This window comes from Temnothorax nylanderi, unplaced genomic scaffold (genome assembly GCF_030848795.1).
Source record: "Temnothorax nylanderi isolate EJ_2023f unplaced genomic scaffold, tnyl_v1.0 TNYL_tig0023_pilon, whole genome shotgun sequence".
In the NCBI taxonomy this organism is placed as follows: Eukaryota; Metazoa; Arthropoda; class Insecta; order Hymenoptera; family Formicidae; genus Temnothorax; species Temnothorax nylanderi.
Window position 1 is genome coordinate 1715355 of NW_027249085.1, and position 20708 is coordinate 1736062.

General features: G+C 41.6%; 1 protein-coding gene across 2 annotated transcripts in view; it reads right to left on the reverse strand.

Moving 5' to 3' along the window:
• The window catches only part of LOC139769616 (lachesin), a 61556-nt gene that overhangs the window by 39989 nt on the left and 859 nt on the right, over window positions 1-20708 (reverse strand). Inside the window, exon 3 of one of the 2 annotated variants that reach the window (XM_071700858.1) lies at window positions 20349-20478. Coding sequence is in view for 1 of the 2 variants with exons in the window: in XM_071700856.1 (XP_071556957.1) it covers window positions 17796-17847 (52 nt within the window). In the remaining variant the exon portion in view is untranslated. Of the gene's footprint in view, window positions 1-17795; window positions 18309-20348; window positions 20479-20708 lie in introns of those variants that run through there. The other variant, XM_071700856.1, reaches the window with a different exon arrangement.

The window sequence follows — 20708 nt, forward strand, 5'->3', positions numbered from 1 at the left end:
ATAGATAATAGGTGTAATTTAACTGATACAGAATCTTTTTATTTCACAAACTGTGTTTTAAGTAACGGTACTTTAAATTGATAGTAAAAATAATTGTTGCACCAATTGCCATAAAACCTACGTTTAACAGCGGTGCAAAACGCAAGGAATAGCTAATAGTGTTTGAAGCGTAAAAAAGCAGGAAGCATCGCAAAGTCATTTTGTATAATCAGCGCGCTATTAAAGGCGATCAATGTCGCTCGTGATTTACCGGTATCATTATGTGCAACCGAAATTAGAGAATGTCGGTACGCGTAATGACATTCTCAGTTTCGTCACGACGATAAAACGTCTATGTGACTGACCCTTAATAGCGGTGAAAGATCCGGCGAATACCGTGTGCCACACACCTTTCGATCGTTCATTACTCGAACGTGCCATATGCAATTAGCATATTTGACCCCGCAACTGACCCCGCGGGAAGTAATGGGATGCGTAATATATCCGTTTCTACTTATATTTCGAAGGTCGCTGCCATAACTGGAATTAACATGTCTCCTGTTTTCTCAACTTCCTCGGCTTCCCTTGAACGAATAAGCGGTAATAATTCGACGATTTTAACGATCGCAAGATCACGATAGCCAGTCATGAGAGTTTCTCACATTTAGCGTAGCTTTTGTAATCATAGAAATTGCGGTTTACGAAATTATAATTTCTTATTCCACCATTGTCCTAAATAAAGAAAATTAAGACATTAAAAATTATGTATTTTAGTATCCCAGAGACGGAGGTCGTCCAAATTGAAATTTTCTTTTAAAGCGAAATGTATTTAAAACTGAGCGGCTATTCTATCTCGCGAAAATTCCGTCGCTAAAAAAATTGTAATCTTCGATTATCATATTGATGTTGCGACAACAAAGTGTGACCGCTGCTTTTCTCAAACACAATCCCCAGTAGCTGTAATCTTTCCTTAAACACCTTGCGGCATCATTAAAGACCGTCGTAGCAGGGTCGACAACAAAACTAATACAAAAGATCTCCTTTGACTTCTTCTTAAGCACACTAAGCCCTAAGGTACCTATTTGTCAGGCGTGTCGTCCCTATAGGTGAACGAGTCGAGGGTCGCGGCAGATACTCGAGGCAACGGAGTAAAAAGACCACCTCCTCGTTGCGACGTTCCGCCTAATAACGGTTCTCGAAGCTTGGGAGAAGCTCGGAGCCGTGGCCGCTCGTATTCACGTGCCAGCAGCGGCGGAGATGCTCCTCTAATCGAGAAAGTCTGGCGGCCACGAGTAGACGGGACGGCAAGATGAAAGAAGACTGCGCGGTTCTCAATTGCGCGTATGCCTCTAGCACTTGACCTATCGACTAAACTATGCGCGGAGCCGAATTCTAAACCTAAAGGGTCCAACTACGTCCGTCTTAATTCTCATCGTCTATTTTAGACTTTAGTACCGGAAATCGCGAATCAAAATGAGAAACTATTGACAGAAACGTTTATTACAATCAATATCGCGATATTGATCATTCTCAAAATATTTATTTTGGAATGACATACATATATTACAGAAAAGATTCGTATTTCAAACGAGTCATGTGCATCGATGCTAGTAATAGTATCTATTGACGATAGCCGTGATGATAGGGGATGTATTCATTATCTCTCATTTCATTATAACAGTAACCGCGTTGATAACACGTCCATCAAAATCCGGAGGGGGTCAGGTAAGCGACGGAAAGCATATAACGCGATGATAATACACGTAACATTATCTCGAGTCTCAATTTTGAGCTACATGTATGGAACGAATATGCGCCCGCATGGCCATGTCCACTGGGAAAACTAGGCCGTTTAGTTTGCGCGAATCAGCTCAAGGTCCGCGCTCGCCGATTTGCGACCAGTCTCACGCGGCGGGAGATAACGAGAATTGCTATCTTTTACACTATTTTACAGTAATTGCGTTGTCAAGCGACGCCCGGAGGTGCGAAGTGACACCCCAGACGAAGGTCGAACTCGTTAATCGAACGATTCTACCCGCTTGTACCTTTAATCGGTGATTACACGAACCTTGGGCAGACGGACCTTTTACGGAAGGAGATACGTTTGCGTGTATTGGAAATAAAGCAAATTTACACAAACGGATGTGTAATATACGCAAACGCGAATTATTTGGTCATCGCAGACGTACTGACCCAGTGGTAGATGACGAATCCTTCTAATCGGTATACCGAGACTAGACTACTGATAATCATCGTTGCATTGACGGGGAGTTTTTGTGGAAACCGGGAACTCGCTGTCGAGCATCGGGTGCTAATTAAACACAGCAGACCGTACGATGAGCCGCCACATGACTTTCTAATTTCCTGAGAGTAATGAGTGTTCATCAGCGAGATGCTCACACGACTCGATAGATGTTCAGGATATTACCTATCGTAAATAGCTAAAAATATCTATTGTACTTAATAGCATATGAAAAAATTTAATTATTAATCGTTTAGTTTTGTAACACAAATAACAAATTACAAGTAAGATCGCGTTGCAAAATACAAGTTATTTTTAATATCCTTTCTGATGCTCGTGCATAGACGATCGCCTACGAACAATATCAAATTGATAACTATTTCGCTTAATTAATCCGATACCACGCAAACTCTATCGATCTGCTCTGATCGGTGAATTTATTGCGGCTGAAGTGACTCTCCTCAATATGCATGCGAATGCATGCATCGTCTCAGGGGTATTACAAGGCCATCCAAGTGCAACGTTAATGTCAAGGCCATGAAAGATGAACATATACTGACGACGCAAGAATAGTTTATAGTTTCGAACTCGATGATTTCCGCGCAGTAATTAACTCTGTCGACGCGCGAGCAGTCGATGACTTCGTATAATTTAACACGATTCTAATCGAATTCTATCTTCGCGCGAAGCCGATCTCTGCACCGTTCTTAATAGCCTACATAGTTACGCGCCGTAAATATTACTTGGAGCTGGTTTCGCCAACGTCGGTTAACTTTAACCTCAGCTTAATTGATTCTTAACAGAGTGGAACTAAAATTATCAGGAGAAGGAGTTAATTGAACTATGATTAAAGAGAAACGACAACGATGGCAAAATCTTAATCCCTCGTTTATCTATAATGATTATAATTGAATGTTGTTAGTAAATCTTTCTTTTTCGCAGACTAGCAACGGATCAGATTTGCCATAAAATATGTACTCCGTAGGTACCTATCTCTAATTAAGTTATATTCGCTAGATTGCATTACGAAAATAACGTAACGATAACGAGCGTTGCTCACTCGCTCGCTCGCTCGCCGTCGTAAGATAATTTTATCCGTTAACCGTATTAGACTATGCCTATTTATTCTCATCTATATCAGTCTCACATATACATATGTGCGTAGATGATTGTAACGAGAGCCCGAGACGCCGAAGACATCCCGATTAATTATAATTGCCTTTCCGCCATCGATCTTCACCTTATGCGATAATGCCCCTCGATTTCTCTTAACGGGGCCAGACATAATGAGTAATTGTTTTCTCCAGTACACATCCAATCCCAGGATTGTCAAAACAATACACGTACGCTATGCGATATCGATGTGAGTCTATTCGTAGAGTTCCCTGTCCGCTGCTGGGTGAATTAATATTAATAGAACTTACACATATCGCTAGCGCCGGTTCTCTCGCGCTATTATCGGCAAAAGCCCTCAACCGCGAGATCGTTGTGTCTGTTCTGCGAATGGCACAACTCTGCGGTGATGACGGAGTACATTACGGCACCTACACGATAGCAAGACGATTCGAACTCGTGTCGTTAAACTCTGAATGAATGTGCCGCATTCGTGAGTTGCACGTACCGGCTTTGAAAAGGCGGATACTTTTGACGCCACGAATATATTTAGGGTTCTGAATATATTTTAGGGATATCTGTCTCGCCGTAACTATCTCGATTTAACGTGCCTCGAAAAAAGCGTAGATGCAATCAACGCCAAATGTTGTAGAGCAGATGTTATTTAAGGTACGTATTAACATAATATTTCTGGACTGTCAGAATATTGAAAGTTTTAGTGAAATTAACTAAGTTTGATAATGAATTTCGTATCTCAAACGTAATAAGATTACTCAAAATCTTTTTTACTTTGTTTCATTATATCACTGCTATTACTTGATATCTCCTCATTCAACACGAGAAATCTGAAATCCCGGCTGATTACTTCGTCCGCGTCAATTCATCTCATTGTTACGACACCGCCGGCGTATTCTTAGGTACTCGTAATGCGCGGACCACTCAAACAGGGATTCGCTTGTGCTTTATCTCCCGGACGGGCGCGGTGGGTGCGCGGATGTTCTCCTCGGCAAATATAAAAACACGTTGGTGGTGGTACATCGCGCGTATGTTAATTATCGTGTATTACTACACGCCCTGATAACAGCCCGCGCAATCTCGTGTCGTTAAACCCTCAATGAATCGAGCGCATTCAGGGAAACTAGGCTGCGTCCGTGCTCGACATCGCGAACTTCCGAATGAGTGTCGAACCTCGCTTTATCGGCCACGACTTGACCTCCACGCAAATCACTCGTTCGGACTGTATCGAAAGCGACATGTATCGGAAATGACTTGACAATAAACCAGTAGCGAATTTAACCAGTTATCCCCAGATGACCTATTTTTGTTACATGCAATTATTCTCTTAAGCTTTACGTAAGTATAGAATTTATATCAGTAAATATTAATCAGTTTGATCAATATTTATACACTGTTGAAACAAATTTGAACGTATCTTTTCAAAAATGATGGGAAAGCTTTGCCGTGTAACTATTCTCAGCTCTAACAACAATATTTGCTAAAATGCTTAAAATTTGCGATTAATGCGATAGAAGTGTAATCTGACAAACAATTTCTTAACATCGAAACATGCGTCACGTTGATCGTTCGCGTAAAAGGAAATAGTTTTTGACGACACCGTTAACGCTATCTGATATTACGCGTTGCGATATAAAATTACAAACATTATCCTGTAAAACTCGAAGCGAGGTCGTTCGGGTCGAACAAATAATTCCGCGATATTACTGATACGTTACGGATAGCTCACGGAGCGTATTGCATGTATCAGTCTCTAATCAATTTTACTGTTATGAATCGATTCACGCGAATAGTGCAAATATTGCGGTGTAGAGGGAAATTGATTCAAATTACAGTGCGTGCTCGGCGCGATAACTCGTTTGTTAGGAATTTCTGATGCAACAATCGCGGGATGGAAAGTGAAACGCTAATAATCGGCGGTGATTCGTTGCGCTTTGCCGCCGAGAACATGCGACTTCTCGAAAGCCCCTACGGGTCATCGTGATTCAACCTCACGTCTTTAAACTTTCAATGGATCCGTTACGTTCGAAGAAGTCATGCATGTAAAAAGAACTTCCTCCTTCGTCTCTAGCGAACTTCGACTCAAAGTGTTAATTGAAGGTGTTTAATACGCTGTCTCTAACCATTTGCCAATCTATCAAAAACTTGAGAAAATTAATTCTGACATGGTGAAAATAAACTTTATATTTAAAGAAAAAGATCTAATCTTTCTTAATTAGGTGCAAAAATTCAACCTTAATTTCATATATTAATTTTAAATTTAATTTCGTACAGTCTAAAAAAATTAAATTTATTCGTCTTTCAGATTAATCTCCTCAAACGTTTCAGAGAAATATCATTTCGATGCTACGTTTCTCGATTCTATCGTAATGAATATTCCAATAAACATCTCGAGTAAACAGTTCGCAGGTAATATCGTACTATTCGTACTAGTTACGGCTCCACGAGCCGGTATGTCATTAAAAACTTGGAACTAGTCCGTCACGCTCTGAGAAATTCCCGAGCATTTCGACGCAAATCGTAGACGACGCGGAAGCTCAGCGTCGAATCAGCGGTGCGCGTTATCTGCTTACGCGCTCGGTGTAATTAGAACGAAAACGCGGGATTTGAATGCTCGATGAGCCTCGAGGAGCAGCGATGAGGAGAGAAAGGGCGAGAGGTGTATCATTAGTAGTCTGACGGCTTCGTCGGTGACTGGCATTCCGTCCTCTGGCCGCGGAACAACGACGTGCCCTCTTCCACCTCGTCGCCGCACTCGCCGCGCTCGCCGCGTCGTCTTTTCTTCTCTCTCATTCCCTCCACTTCGTTTCCAGCTTTTACGTGCCACGAATCGGGGCCTCACGAGCATGGCCTATTCTCCACGCGACGCGTATAACAAACGCCCGTAACGATTGTCCCGCTGAGATGCGAAGCGTATAATTATAATATGCCGTCACCTCGAGCGTGCGATCGTTGACAATATCGACCCGATGGCCCATTCTTGTCGAATGTACAGATCCAATATCTTGAATATGTTAGGGTCAACCCTCTATTGGGGAGCGATCTGCTTGAATTGAACCTTTGTCATGGAGAAAGGGATAAATTGATCCAGCCCGCTTTTGAAAAAAAGACCTTTGAAATCTCTCTTTAAAACAAGTAAAAATTCTGCATTTTTAGTCTAATGTAAGTGCATGAATTTAATTTTATTATTTACTTCCGTCTAATGTTAAGAAACTTTTTATGTGTATCTATTTCTCGGATATTTTCATATTTTTCTTCATACCGTAAAAAATTAATGCTGTTGTTCATACTTTTAATATATTTTATATTATTATACGTTATTAGGGTATTACTGTCAAAGAGCTCGAGATGATTCAAGTAATTAAAATGTCGCGCTATTTTATTACATTTAATGAAAATGCGCACAATGTGCAATGGTTATTACGATATCAACGCATACGTCGGTTCATCATTTAGAAACCATTTGTTCGTCGTTTTGCGTCATCATCCCGCTAATCGCATTATTGAAACTAATAACATTTACGCCTAAGTGCAGGCATATTAACCCTAGAACATTACACATGGGTGTAGCACACCTATGTATGTTTTAAAAATGCCCGCTTTTTTACAATAAAGTGAAAGTTAGAGAATCGAAGTAACAAGGTAAATTAACTTTTGTTCTGTTTCTACGATTCCATGCTTTGCAGCCTCTACCGTTTAGTAGACGTATGACTACAAAACACCCAATATTAGAGGTGCTAAACACAGTGTGGTGTTCTAGAGTTAAATTACATTCATGCATAATAATACTTATAATATTCTATAAATACAACTATTTCTCTAATATAATCTTAATTTATATTTATTTATATTTATATATCACAAATATCTCTTGCTTTAATATCATCTTACTCTAACGATTTTTTTCAAGCTTCGGACGGAAACGGGAGGAAATTTAAAACATTTAATTAAAATTTCTCGCATAAAATATAACTAACGTACAAATGAATAAGTTGCTGTTTCGTTCCGCGAAACACTGTAGCCAATTTTGACGTTGGATTAAATCGCGATTCTGCCGCTGTCAGAGATCCTCGCACTTTCGTTCTTTCGTCTGTACGAGATTGCGTTGCGACGCGAGTGAAAAAAATTGGATGTACAGTACCTCTCGTAGCACCGGAAACGCGCGACCGGATGATCGATTATCGAATCATTCTATTGCGCTATCACGACCGTAAAGGTTTCGTCTGTTCGAATGGTAACGGTACCATGCCACTATTCACGGCTCGAAACGTTGCGTGGGTTGCGTGCTCATTATCGGGCGACTCGTTATCCGCCGTCATAGCAAGGGGTTCACGGAGGGATATAATTTATGGAATCATCGCACTATAGAGTTCCTTAACAAAAGAAAAACGCGGGATCTACGAGAAATTCCGAAAAATTCAGAAATCCAGACGCCCTCGAGAATTTCTCGTACGAATGCGACCACATGTAACAAGGATCGGATTACTGAAAACTGACACGCGCGCAATTGTATATTGCCCTGCCGAAAATATCTTCCGGCTCGCGGAGGAAATCGCGTAACTAGTATTTCGGGATCTCAAATGTAACTCGTACGCTCTATAAATAAGTTTTAAACATAATCGTATGTGGGTAATCGAACGTAATTTACAGCTGTCTTAATAACAGTATATAAATCTAACAAATTATGCTCATGTGTATCTCAAACATGAAACCATGATTTATGATAATCTTCAAGTGTCTCACATCTACGAAACATATAAACGGAGTATTCGTTCGAGTTGTGCGAGTTAAAAAGCGTGTAGGAACAGAGACCGAGAGAGCGGGAGAGCATTCGTCGATCGAGGGACGATTTCGACACAATTTCCGTCTCGTAGAAAGCAAACCAGACCAGACCGCAGACGGAGTATTCTCTATATTGGATGCGGTGACCGGAAAGCGTACCGAAATAAAACCTGCATCACCCTTTCGCATTAGCCGTTAGCCAATCCCTATTTATAAGATATTATGTTCGCCGTAGCGCACACACATGTCCACTGCCTCGGAAGAAAGATAGAAATGAAGAAGGAAGAGGACAAGAAAGAGATCGTCACGCACATATGCCTAGCATGCGTAAAACGCGCGCACGTCGATGGTTTAACGTGGCACGCACATCAACGGCGTGTTACACGACTAAAAATACCCCAGAAACCATCTAGATAAGTCTCGAAGACCCGAAGGGGGTCGGGTCTGGTGGGCGGTATATTAATGGACCCGAATCGGCCAGAAATCAAAATTATTGTGGGCGTGCACGGTGGTCGGCACGCACCATCATCACAAAAACCACCCGAACGCAACCGAGTCGGAAGCTCCGGCGCGGGATGTCCGGCGTTATACGCCGACGTGTAACAGAAAGAGGTCCTTTTTTTCGACAATTTGTAATGAGCGAGATTTCAGATTACCCGTTTGTTGAGTAATAACTAAATAATTCTCGATTTTTATTTTACAGACTCTCTTGCAATCCCCAGGAAGCAATTACTTTCACACAAGCCCAGTCACATCTATTCACACATCTTTCAAACTATGACACACGCGATGTTGTTATCTGGTTTCCGTATTACCTGTACATATCCGGATTTCGATAATTTTCCTGACAGTCATTTTTTTTCTCAGTGTAAATTAAACTAATAGTTAAATCGTGTATATATTTTTGTCTTTCCGTCAAATTAGACAAAGATGGACATATGATATAATTATTAGATTAGATAGATAGACATAGATTAGTTTATCTGTTGAAATATTAACATAGTACCGGGTTACTATTTAACACATCCATATTATGTTAAATTAACATAAACATTTGAGTGGACCGTTTTACACATGTTATTTATGTTATATTTAACATAAATTTTCTAACTGTGTTCATATATAAGAATGAAACGATAAATTGATGACAATGTATGCCAGGAATGGAGTCACGCTGTTCAACAAATTCTCTCGCGTTCATAAACGTCGACAAGCAACACGGAGCTTAACCGTGCCGTTGCCTTGTCGTAGCTATCGAAGCTCATTTATATTGACCCTTAAATTTCTCCACGGATCGGTGACGCGGCGGAAGGAGAGTAACGAGTGATTCAAGGAGAAACGACGAGGATCCTTGTAGTTGCCTATCTGGTTGCGCAACGCGTGTTCGCGTATCGTACGCGTTTTATCTTGTGCAACCGGCTTTTCCTCTTTTCTCCGTGATTCGGCATTTCAAAAAACCAGCCGCCTTGTTGCGAAAGAAAGAACCGTTATTGCCCGCAACCTTCGACACGCATAAATAGATACTGATTTACGAATCAGATTTATAAATACGAATAAACTCCACGAAAAGAGAGAGCCTTAATGCATTATATACATTTTTTAGTGTAACTTAATAATTGTTGAAACAACTAATGTTTAATTAACTAACATGTTTCTCAGTGTATGAACAAGTTGGAACAACCGGCCCTAAAATGGATAAGTATTAGAATAAAAGGCCATACTAATGAAAAGATAAAATGTACTATGCATACTTGTAAATGTTTCTATTTATTAAACTTACCCCCCCTTCTCTTTCCCCAATTAAAAGTCCCGATTTCTGTTAAAGAAAAGTTGGTAACCCTGGATGCATTATTTTTATGTTAGCGATAAAATTTTAAAGCGACATTTCTCTCGACTATCCTTGGCATTTAACGACAGCTCGAATTAACTAAACTTCAATTTGTGAATGTGAACGAAGCTTTTAGGAATTTGGTGATTATTCGTCTTGTGTAATACACAGCCGTATATATTTGAAAGAATTCTATTTTAGGAGATGTGTACAGTGTGTTTAAAACTGCATGCATTTTTATCTAATCGCGGAATAATTATTGGATGCGATAATTCATACTTCGTGCCTTACGCACACAGTTCATTATATATTTATATTTGCAGTTCTCGATGGGTACGCCTCGCGCGCGGTTTTCTTCGCGAGAATGCACGTGTCGGCGTCGCGCACAAATATGTTTATCAAAGATTACGTCACATGCACGCAAGTTTAGCCCGTTAATTAAGTAATTGAGCTTGATAGGGCCGAGAGGAGGGAGAGACCGCTGTACGGGAGGTCAACCCGCATGAGAAAAAGCGTTTCTGTCCGTGTGTACCTTAGTCATCCTCCTCTCTTCCGCTTTCCCTGTTGGAGTTTCCCTGGAGAAATGCATTAATCGCCATATACCTGAATCCCATTCGTGAGGAAATGCGATACTTGAGCCAGCCGGATTGTTACCGTCCATAAGTTTGTCAGTCTAGTCAGCGTAGAGGACAGCTGGCCTTTAACTTTGGGTCTCTCTCTGGATGGATCCTATATTTCGCCGTGTAACCGTGCTATAAATTTCTCATATTCCCATGGCATATTTACGAAGAGGCACAGCAAATAAATCCCGTTTCTTTGTTGATCTCGCCGTAATCAATCCTCATTTGCAAATTTATAAATAGCAATATATTCATCGATGAATCTGCTTCTTTATTTCGTAGAAAAATACGATAGTTTCATAGATGGGATCTTCATATCTCATCGCCTCTAGCGAATTACGTCATTGATTATAAAAAAGAGATACAGAAATGACAAGTACTCCGAGCAAGAAAAATTAATGATCGTGGCGTTCACTTTTAAAACGTCAATTTAATATCTCGCTTAACGCACATTAATTAATGATCCAAGTATTAGTTGTAATGCCAACGCCCAGGTGCGCGATAATAACATTTCGTGCACGCGGCTTGCTTAACTCGGTAATGCGTAGGAAAATCCAGGGAATGCGATTATCGGTCTTCGAATTATAGTTGCTCAAGCAAGCAAGAACGTTTCTTTCGCGTTGCATAACGAGCGTTTTGTTATATCGTCGTGTTCAATCCTTCGTTTCTCCACGACTTGAATGTGAGGCACTTGGCATTTTTTCCGCTCGTCAGAGTGGGAACGCGATAAAGCCGTTAACGTATTTACATAAGAATCCTTATCGCACGGGAGCCATCCAAGTATCTGGCGAGCTTTCAAGTATGCCGATGTTTACTGGTAAAATTAGCGCGTAATTAATCCGCGATTAATGCCGTGGTCACTGGTCACCAAGCTACCGAAGTTCGTTACGAAGGACGTCCTGTGTCGAAACGTTTTTGAGGAATAATTTTTCCGCGACGTCGCCTTTGACTTCTCACACAAGCGCGACCGATAGCGCGTTATTATGAAACCTTCTACGTTACATAATCATGATTCTATGAAATATTTATAATGGTATCGAGTTTTGCGCTGTTTAGCGCCATCGACGCCCGCTGATACGTGTTTTGATCTTTACACTCGGCGTATATTTTTTTTCTGTGTAAAAATCGATCTTGTGGAATAAATGCTGAATATTTGATGAGAAAATCGTCTCGGCGTGAATCATAAGACTCGAGATACTTACAGTCGACGCTATACAGAATTATTTATTCAAGCTTTGTTGAAGATAAACCATTTCGAACTTAGGATAGCGATCTCTGCAAAAATTTAATTGTGTTCTGAATACATATTAATAACAGTCTCGCATTTTTATTATTATATTTATCAACATTTTGATGAAGAACAAATGAAGAAAAATATTCTCTAGAGATACTCAGAATGATTAAGACGATCTGTTGGTTCGTAACATCTGTTTCACGCTTTCGCGTTCCATACTACTCTCGCGCTGCCGAATGTGCGAACCTCAGAATCGAAACAAGACGGTCCAACGTTCGTGGACTCTCGTTTATTCCGAGAAAAACCGCGGAGAACGAGGGAGACACGATTGTGGCGTTCCCGTTTCGTATTTAGGCCGAGCCCGCGTTCGTGGCCTGTGATTTCTCGCCGGCCGGCGTGATGAGAAAACGAGATCGCACAAAATCATCGTGACGAGGACGGCGGTTTCCCTCCCTCACCCTTTTGTTTTTCATGATATGTCTCATTTACATGCGCATTCCTATGGTAGCGATTTGCACAGCTGCGAGTGAGAGACATCAAGCCTCGGCCTCGATGCGCGGCGGCAGTCGTGTAAATATCTTTTCTTCGCAGGCATTTTGTCTGTATTTCCCGAGTCGAGAGAGAGAGAGAAAGAGAGAGAGGGAGAAAAGGAGGAGTAGTAAGAGAGAAATAAGGCAGTCGTGACGTGACTTTGTGCAAGCAGCATTCACGCGTTTCACTGTTCGATCGACGAAACAGCGCAAGGAGAAGTGAACATTTCCGCGGTTTGCGCAATTCACTCGCTAAAGAAAGAGAGTAAATTTACTAAGATCTTTTCATCCGTCTCTTACGTACAATTTCATCATATTTTCTTAACGGAACCAGCATCACTCGACAAATATGTCTGGAAAATTATCTACTTTTTCAGTTCAACGGCGTGTGGCTTTGTAAAAATTAACGAATGTAGAGAAAAGCTTGATTTGCGCAATTCTAATTGAAGCAATAGATCATTTCTTAGTCTGTGATTCACAAGCGTACGATTAGATATGGATATTTTTACAGTAGGTAGTTTTGCCTCGCAATAGTATGAAGCACACGTTGTGTTAGTTGCGACCGTGCAAACATTTTGTGAGCGATTTTGTGGCTGAGACTTAAGAAACCATCACAGCTTCCCGTCCAGCTGTCGCCCGAGAATTTTAATAGGTCGGACCCGCTGAAAGGTCTTCTCGGCATTGAATTTATTAGCATTCGGTTTATTTGCGAGAGGAACCAAGGTTATACGCGGGAGATTATACGAATGTTAAACGAGATCAATCGTCTTCGAGCAGGCATCTAATAAAGAATCATCGTGACAAACAAGAAGTGTTTGCAATTCGCCTCCGTTTTGACATTCCGCGTTTCATAGAGCTCGTAATGAATCGTTTCCATGAGCTGATAAGTGCGACAACAAAATACTTATACGCCGAGGCTATCGCCGGTTTATCGAGCAAAAGTATGTCATAGAAATATGTTTTTTTTTTCTGATTTCTATATTCTGCAGTGTATTCCTATATTCTATTATTCTATATATTCCCATTTCGGTTCTATTCTAGATTATACCTAAATTTCGAAATCCTTTTTTCCAGGAAAAATGCGTAAGCTTAATTGATTTAATTATGACAGTGGAATAACTAACAATTAAAAAATTTAAATTAATTAAGTTGAAATAGTGACGATAAAATTTCGTTCAGCAATTATAATTGTCCATTTATTAAATAAAATCAAAATTGTGATAATTGAAATATCTCTAATTGCTTATTAGAAAATGAGCAAAGGTTAATTAATTTTATTTTAAAAATGTTACGATATTAACAATGCTATACCGCAATTACTCTAATTAGATAAATTTAACTGCACCTACTTATAGCTTATAACCATATATATAGCCATTTTGTCAAATTATCATGAGAACAGTAGATTATTTTTTTTATGACAGCAATCTTTGAGAATTTTGTAGACCGGTTAGAAATCGATATCTTTGTGAAAGAAAACCTTACGCAGGACCGCTTAGAATGGCGCCAAGAGCACGATAACATTTGAGTTCAATGTACGAGTGATACGGAACTGATGATAAACGAAAGAAAGAGCGATAAAAGCGTCGCGACGCGGTCGGGTCGTCAAGGACTGGCTCGAATTTGAATTGATGATTTGATAGCGGTGATATATGGGGCAACGCAGTCGCCAGCGTGATAATTTGGGTGCAACCGGTCCCGATGACGAACATTATTGTCCACGAATTATGTTCGCGGTCACAGTCGTAGCTCTGCGAAATCTTCAGCGTGATTACAATATTCACGCGGAAATGTAAAATTGACCGTATCGGCAAAAAATATTGAATTAAAAAATTGAAAGGTAACATAAGATATAATAATCTAGAATAGAACCGAAATGGGAATATATAGAATAGAATATAGGAATATACTGCAGAATATAGAAATCAGAAATAGAAAAAAATCAGATTTCCATGACATACTTTTGTTTATTGCTCGATAATCCGGCGATAGCCTCGGCACGTGTAAATTTAATAACAATAAATAATTGAAAAATAATAAATAGTCACGAGTGATCTATTTTTCTTGTTGTTTCGTGCTAGCTCGCTCAAGGATTAATAACGAAGGGCAGGCGGTACGTATTCCGGTTATTTCCTAATTCCTAATTCGTCTACAAGTTCGGACAGGCCTCTCACGATCGCAGTCACGCACGAAACGAATCGGCGCGGCAGTCTATGCGGCGGTGCACGGTGGTCTGTCCGCCGGGATAAGAAAGAAAAGAAGCCGCTCCTATTATTATAAAAAGGAATAAAACGGACGAAAGCATAGGATACGCGCCGTTGAGAGAAAAGGCCGCGAGGAGCATTCCTGCGAGCAGCGTGCAGTTGTCAGAAAGCTGTGAATGTCGAACTTGTCGCTGTATCGACCGGCCATCGGCCGAGAGCCGCTTCGGCGTCCCGACTCCCGACCATCTGCCTTTCTTGGCCCTTCTCTCCTACCTGAAACACGCGTTCACCTGGCCGATCTCTCCCCCTCATCCTCCCCCCCCCCTCCCCGCGTACCTCACCATCACCTCCGCCCGGCGATCGGTCTCGTTCATCTTATTTTCGGGCCATTCAGCCATCGCCACCGGTTCTCCGACGGGCCACGCTTCTTCGCGGTACCTCACGTGGAGAATTCTCAATGGAATTCTCTTCGGCGGACGCACTTTTTGCCAGACTTCCTCTCTGAACGACAACTGCGAGGATCCCCGTTTTCCCTCGCCCGCTGCTCGCCCTAAGTACGACCAGATACCCTTTTGGATTTTTAATGGCGAATTACGTAATCGCTGCACGATGGGGTCGGAAACGAGGCGCGAGTAAAACTGAAAGCCGCCTGATGATCGTGCGGAAGTGGATATTGCATATTCTTAAAAAAACTCACCAAATTATATATTATTATATTTCTGACTCCGGATCTTTTCGATAAACCTTATTCGAGAATATATTTATAATCAATAAATTTGTTATTGACTTGACAATGGAAATTATTTTTCTGTGTGGTCTCTCCGTCGTTAACTTGTTACCTATAGTTTAAGACTAATAACATTAATCGTTCTGAAACAGAGAGTGGAAGAATTTCTTTAAAGTCTGTTCAAGAAGAAAAACGTTCAAGAATAAACGATTTGCTCGTGCGCACCCGTCATTTTATTGTTTTGCTTAATTTGTTTGATAACTTTCGATCGGTTTTGGTCAATCGAGTTGAATTAGCGCGATCAATACCGTTCTGCGACTTGACGATCAATTCGAGTGACGCGACCGACTCGCCCCGGCGCGACTGCGATGTCTTCCGGTGCGTAGGTACACCAGGAAGCGTAATTAAGCTTTTTTTTAATACGTAATTGCTTCTTCCGCGGCAGCGATCACGACGTGCTATGCTGTGTGCTGTGCTCGCCGATTAGTCGTACAATGGTGGCTGTTATTGCTCGCAACTGTTGATGCAGCAGAGAGGTTGAGGCACTCTTTTTATTCCGCGTTTGTTTTCAATCTGAACACTCACAGGACGTGATTTTTTTATTTCGGCCCCGAGGCATTTCTGGCGTCCGTAAGACGAAAAAGAAGCGGGGTCTAAATTACAGATTTCGACGCTACTTTCATTACCGTGATCGATAAAACAACATTCATAGGTCGTAATACAAACCGGTCTTATATCGTTGTAATAAAAAACATTTTTTAATATATTAATTAGAGATAAAGCTTCCAGGTAACGTAGATTGAAAGTACGATAGCGCGTAAGACTTCTTAATTGGAAAATGGGACGTTTGAAGCTACGTTCTCGCTCCTTTTGCTTTTGCTTCTCAAGAATGTTTATTTCGTCGCGCGCCGCGCCGTACGAGCTGTCGCGCATCGATGAATGCAGCCGATCGAGCGCGCGCGATCTTTATTCGAATCGCGATACGAAGGATCGACAATGCAAGGCACAATCTCGATTTTTGCTGGCGAATAATGAAACGCGCGAGAGAGATCACCGTTGCTTTTACTCTGCCGTTCCCTCGCCTCGCCACGCTAACGTAATGATGGCCTATTACTCCCGTTACCGCGATCTATTCCACGCTATCATCATAACGCAACGTGCGCCTCTAACGCGGTGTGTCCGTTACAGAAACGACGCCTTTGAGGCGCAATAATAAATGGAGGGTTTCGCAATGGGGAGGGCTCTCACTCAGGCTCTTACCCACCCGTCCGGATTTTTCAATATTTGTCCCGCGTCCCGACAGAATGACAGCCGGAACGCTAAATGTCCCGATTTTTAGAGAGCAGAAGTTTTAAATTATTTTGACAGTCATTTTGTGACTTTATGTTTTCCCCATGTAAGCAGGAATTATAAATGCGTTCCACTTAACGCTCACAATGCTTGTGAGCATCATTCGTCCTTGTTTAACCCAATGTAAAACCAATATTGCTAAATTTTTTTGCTAAAGATATCAGGATTGATCAAAAGTGGGTATAAATATCTTTGAAAGTGCAAAGGAAGAGAAGCTACGTGATTTATCAATTGTTGTATCTTGTGCTTTGAGCATTCCACCATCTAACGCGTTTGTGGAGTGAGTATTTTCCTACGTGTCACCTTTTTTTAGTGCAACTTAATAATTGTTGAAACAACTAATGTTTAGTTAACTAACTAACATGTTTCTCAGTGTATAAACAAGTTGGAACAACCAGCCCTAAAATGGATAAGTATTTAGAATAAAAGGCCACACTAATGAAAAGATAAAATATACTATGTATACTTGTAAAGGTTTCTATTTATTAAACTTACCCCCCTCCTCTTTCCCCAATTAAAAGTCCCGATTTCTGTTTAAAAAAAGGTGATGACAACCCTGTAACCATCCCAGCGTACTGTTCCTATCCCTCACTTATTTCTTTCGCTTATCGTCGATTATTAATTCTAATTGATATTAAATTAATTGATGTTAAATATATGAATTAATATTAATTTATGTTAAATTAATTGACGTTAACTGTAGAAATCATGCGATCCATATTTATATATACACCTTCGTAGCAAGAAATAAAATATGAATCAATCTTTTTATCATTAGGAAAACATGTGTTTATTTTAAAGGGTTCAGATAACGGACTCAAAAATAAAACGTTTGATTTTCCTGACGCGTCACACAATAAATATTCGAGGTGGATAACAGACAGATAACAAAATGTTATCAGAAACGCTGATAAATTTTGTTTCAAATGTTAAAGTGTCTGTTTGGAGGAGCGCGTTATCGTGGAGCTACCAATTCGATCGAAAACAAGACGCTCACATCCTCTCGCTTTTAAAGTTTAAAGCAATTCACTCGTAACGCTAAGGGAAAATCAGAAACTCCGAAAGGCTTTCAACAATTTTATGAAGATTACGGTCGACGCCGATCGGACGACGCGGAGCACTGAGCAGTGGACTCGGAATCGAGAATCGAGAAAAGAGAAAAGCGACTCACCCTGCACGGCGAGAAGGAGCACCAGGAGACCGAGGATTCGCGGCGGCAGCATTTTTCCTTCGTCGAGTCGTTCCACTCGTGCGTTCCTCCTTTTTCTCTCGTTTCTCTTTAAACCACTTGACAACCAATGGCACAATACGCTTTAAACCACTCTCCCGGCTCCCCTCGGATCGAATCTCGCCAAGGTGAGAGAATTCCTCGCCGGCGGTCGCGCTCGTCTCGGATATCCTACGCGAAGATCGCGCGATCGACGATAACACGCGCGCGGGGGCGAGGAGAAGCGATGGATCTCGAGAGGGACGCGCGCCCGGCTCGAATCGCGACCAAGATCGAACGCACGCGCGGCGTGGCGTGGCGTGGCGAGTGTATCCGTCACCGTGTTACCGTCCTTCTCGCCGCCGAACGGTAATCGAGCTCGACACCGAATACAAACTGAAGAGTTGAAGACTGAGGCGAGCGAGGCGAGCGAGGCGAACGCGCGCGGTGCGCGGTATCCGAAGAGCGAGTAGAGCGACGGCGGAATCGCGCCCCCGGCTTTTTACGGGGACCTGCGCGGTTCGGCTGCGCAGTCGCCCGGCGAACCTCGGCGCGCCGGGCGCGCACGTATTTTACTGCGTGCATGTAATGTGTTTGGGCGCGACGCGTGGATGTGTGTGTGTGCGGACGCGAGCCGCGCACCGCTCCACGTGTGCGCGCACGAGCTCGCGTTAAGGTTTGCATTGCGATTCATTTAACATTCGCGAATTCTAAATTTCCCCTGATTACGACATACTGAAAACCCTGTCGATGTACGTTGCACAAATGTACGTGTAACTTTTAATTTCGAGATATCAACTCGCCGCGGAGACCGAAATCGCATTTAAAACTCCACTATTATTATCGCCGTTATCTCTTATCTCTGTGTATCGCGCAGACACGCGACACGCATGATCTTAGATGACGCCGCGATAAAGCTAAATAGATCTTTAACAAGATCTCTCGATTCTGGAATGCAATTACGCCTGTATCGATTTCTTATCGATGTCACGTTCCACTCTACTCGTTTCCGCGTGTACATACGCTCGTGCATAAAAATGTACGGACGTTAGAACGTTAAAACACATTTTCTCCGATTTCCTCGATGTCGAGCTAGACGGGTACCCTCTTACTCTTTGCCGTCTCATATTTTACCTACCGTTCTCGGATAAAATTGCGTATTAGAATCAAAGACATTTAGCAACTTCAATTCTGAACAATAAAAGCCTCGTGCATTTTCCTCAGATCTATTCGCGTACCAGTTCGTTTAGATTTCGTCACAGATTACTTCTTTCAGTAGCCGTCTAATGCTAATGTGCGTCTCGATTCGAGATAAATCCACCACGGTCTTCGTCAATGCCAAAGATGGCTGTGAAAACATGAATGTAAGTAGGTGTAAAGTTTCTCGCGGTCGCCCGCTGCGACGCATAAGCGGCGTAAACGCAGCCGGCATGCCAACAATCGCTTACGTGCGCACATATGGGACCCGATTTGCACGTGACGAATGTCCCGCCTCGCGGTCTCCTCGTCCCATTCTCGCGTTTATCGTGTAAAACACAATGACGACGTTAAGCACTCGATTCCCGCTTTTCTATCTAAATAAACGTCGATGCCACTTGGACGGGATGCCACGCGAAGGACGTGTCCGGTGTCCTTTCCCTCTCGAAGGTCCTATCCGACATTCCTCTCTTACATCGCGATCCGATTGCTCTTACAAGAAGGAAACGTGAGTCACGAGATTTCAACACAGAAGGAACGATTAGCTTGACGCTCGGTTAACAAGCAGATCGTAATGTCATAATTACCTACACATGAAACCGGGACTTGCTAATTAATTGACGACGCAGAACTCGTCGTTTTATTGTATAAATAAGCGCGCGTTTGCTAAATTAATTTTTCTCTTTCTTTCTAAATTTTTTCAACAACTGTGTTATAAACAGCCTTCTTTCGAGAGTTGATTTTCACGTCATTTTTTCCCTTAGAGAATAACAGAACTTCCCTAACGGAGGTGAACGAATTGAAAAATTAATTTTTAAAAAAAGACAAGATCTGCTTCAAAAAACATGGGCTCTTATTTATAGAAACAGAGTTACACGTCGTCAAATATTAAAGATCATCTAGGCTACAAATTTTTCCCAAGTTTTTGTAAATTCTCATTAATACGTTAGGATCGCGTTGAATAATTTCTTTTTTCATGTCTGTTATAAATTACTGCTTTCGTTCTTGATCTCTCTATTTTGTGAATAAAGTAGATGGTTGAGGATCGTGACAAAACGCGATATATCATCGTTGATTGTCTCGTGCTAAATATATATACATATATACTACATATAGCGATCAATTATGATAAATAGACACGAGTCGTCGCGACGGTGAAAAAGTTTCTCTTTTGGCGAGGGCTATACATTAACATGTAGCACGTTGTCATCGTATTGTACAAGCATGACTTATCAACGGCGTGACTAATGCACCACAAAAAAATAGTGATGTCATGCAGCGGGAAGGTGCACATTTGGTGACCGCGGTCAGTCGACTTACCCGTTTCGTGTGGAACCGCAGGACCGTCTGCCTTTGTCTTTTTTTACGAGAACTACCAAATCCGGTTGAGGTCCGTGTGGGTCCGTGTGTTTCTTTTTTCCAAGAAAGTGCTCGAGGACATTTCGTTTTTCTAAAAATCACGAAGGAAGAATTACTTTTCCGTGAATTACCTTTCGCCGAAAAGAAATATGTTGTCAGGCTATCGGGAAAGGAAAACACTGGTATTGACCGCATATGCGTGAACGAGACGTGATTCACTCGGCCGCAAATAAGCAATCGTGATTAATGTGATCCCTACGCGGAGAGACACATATATGTAATATCGCGCGAGTAAAATTAACGCTTGACTCGATAACCTTC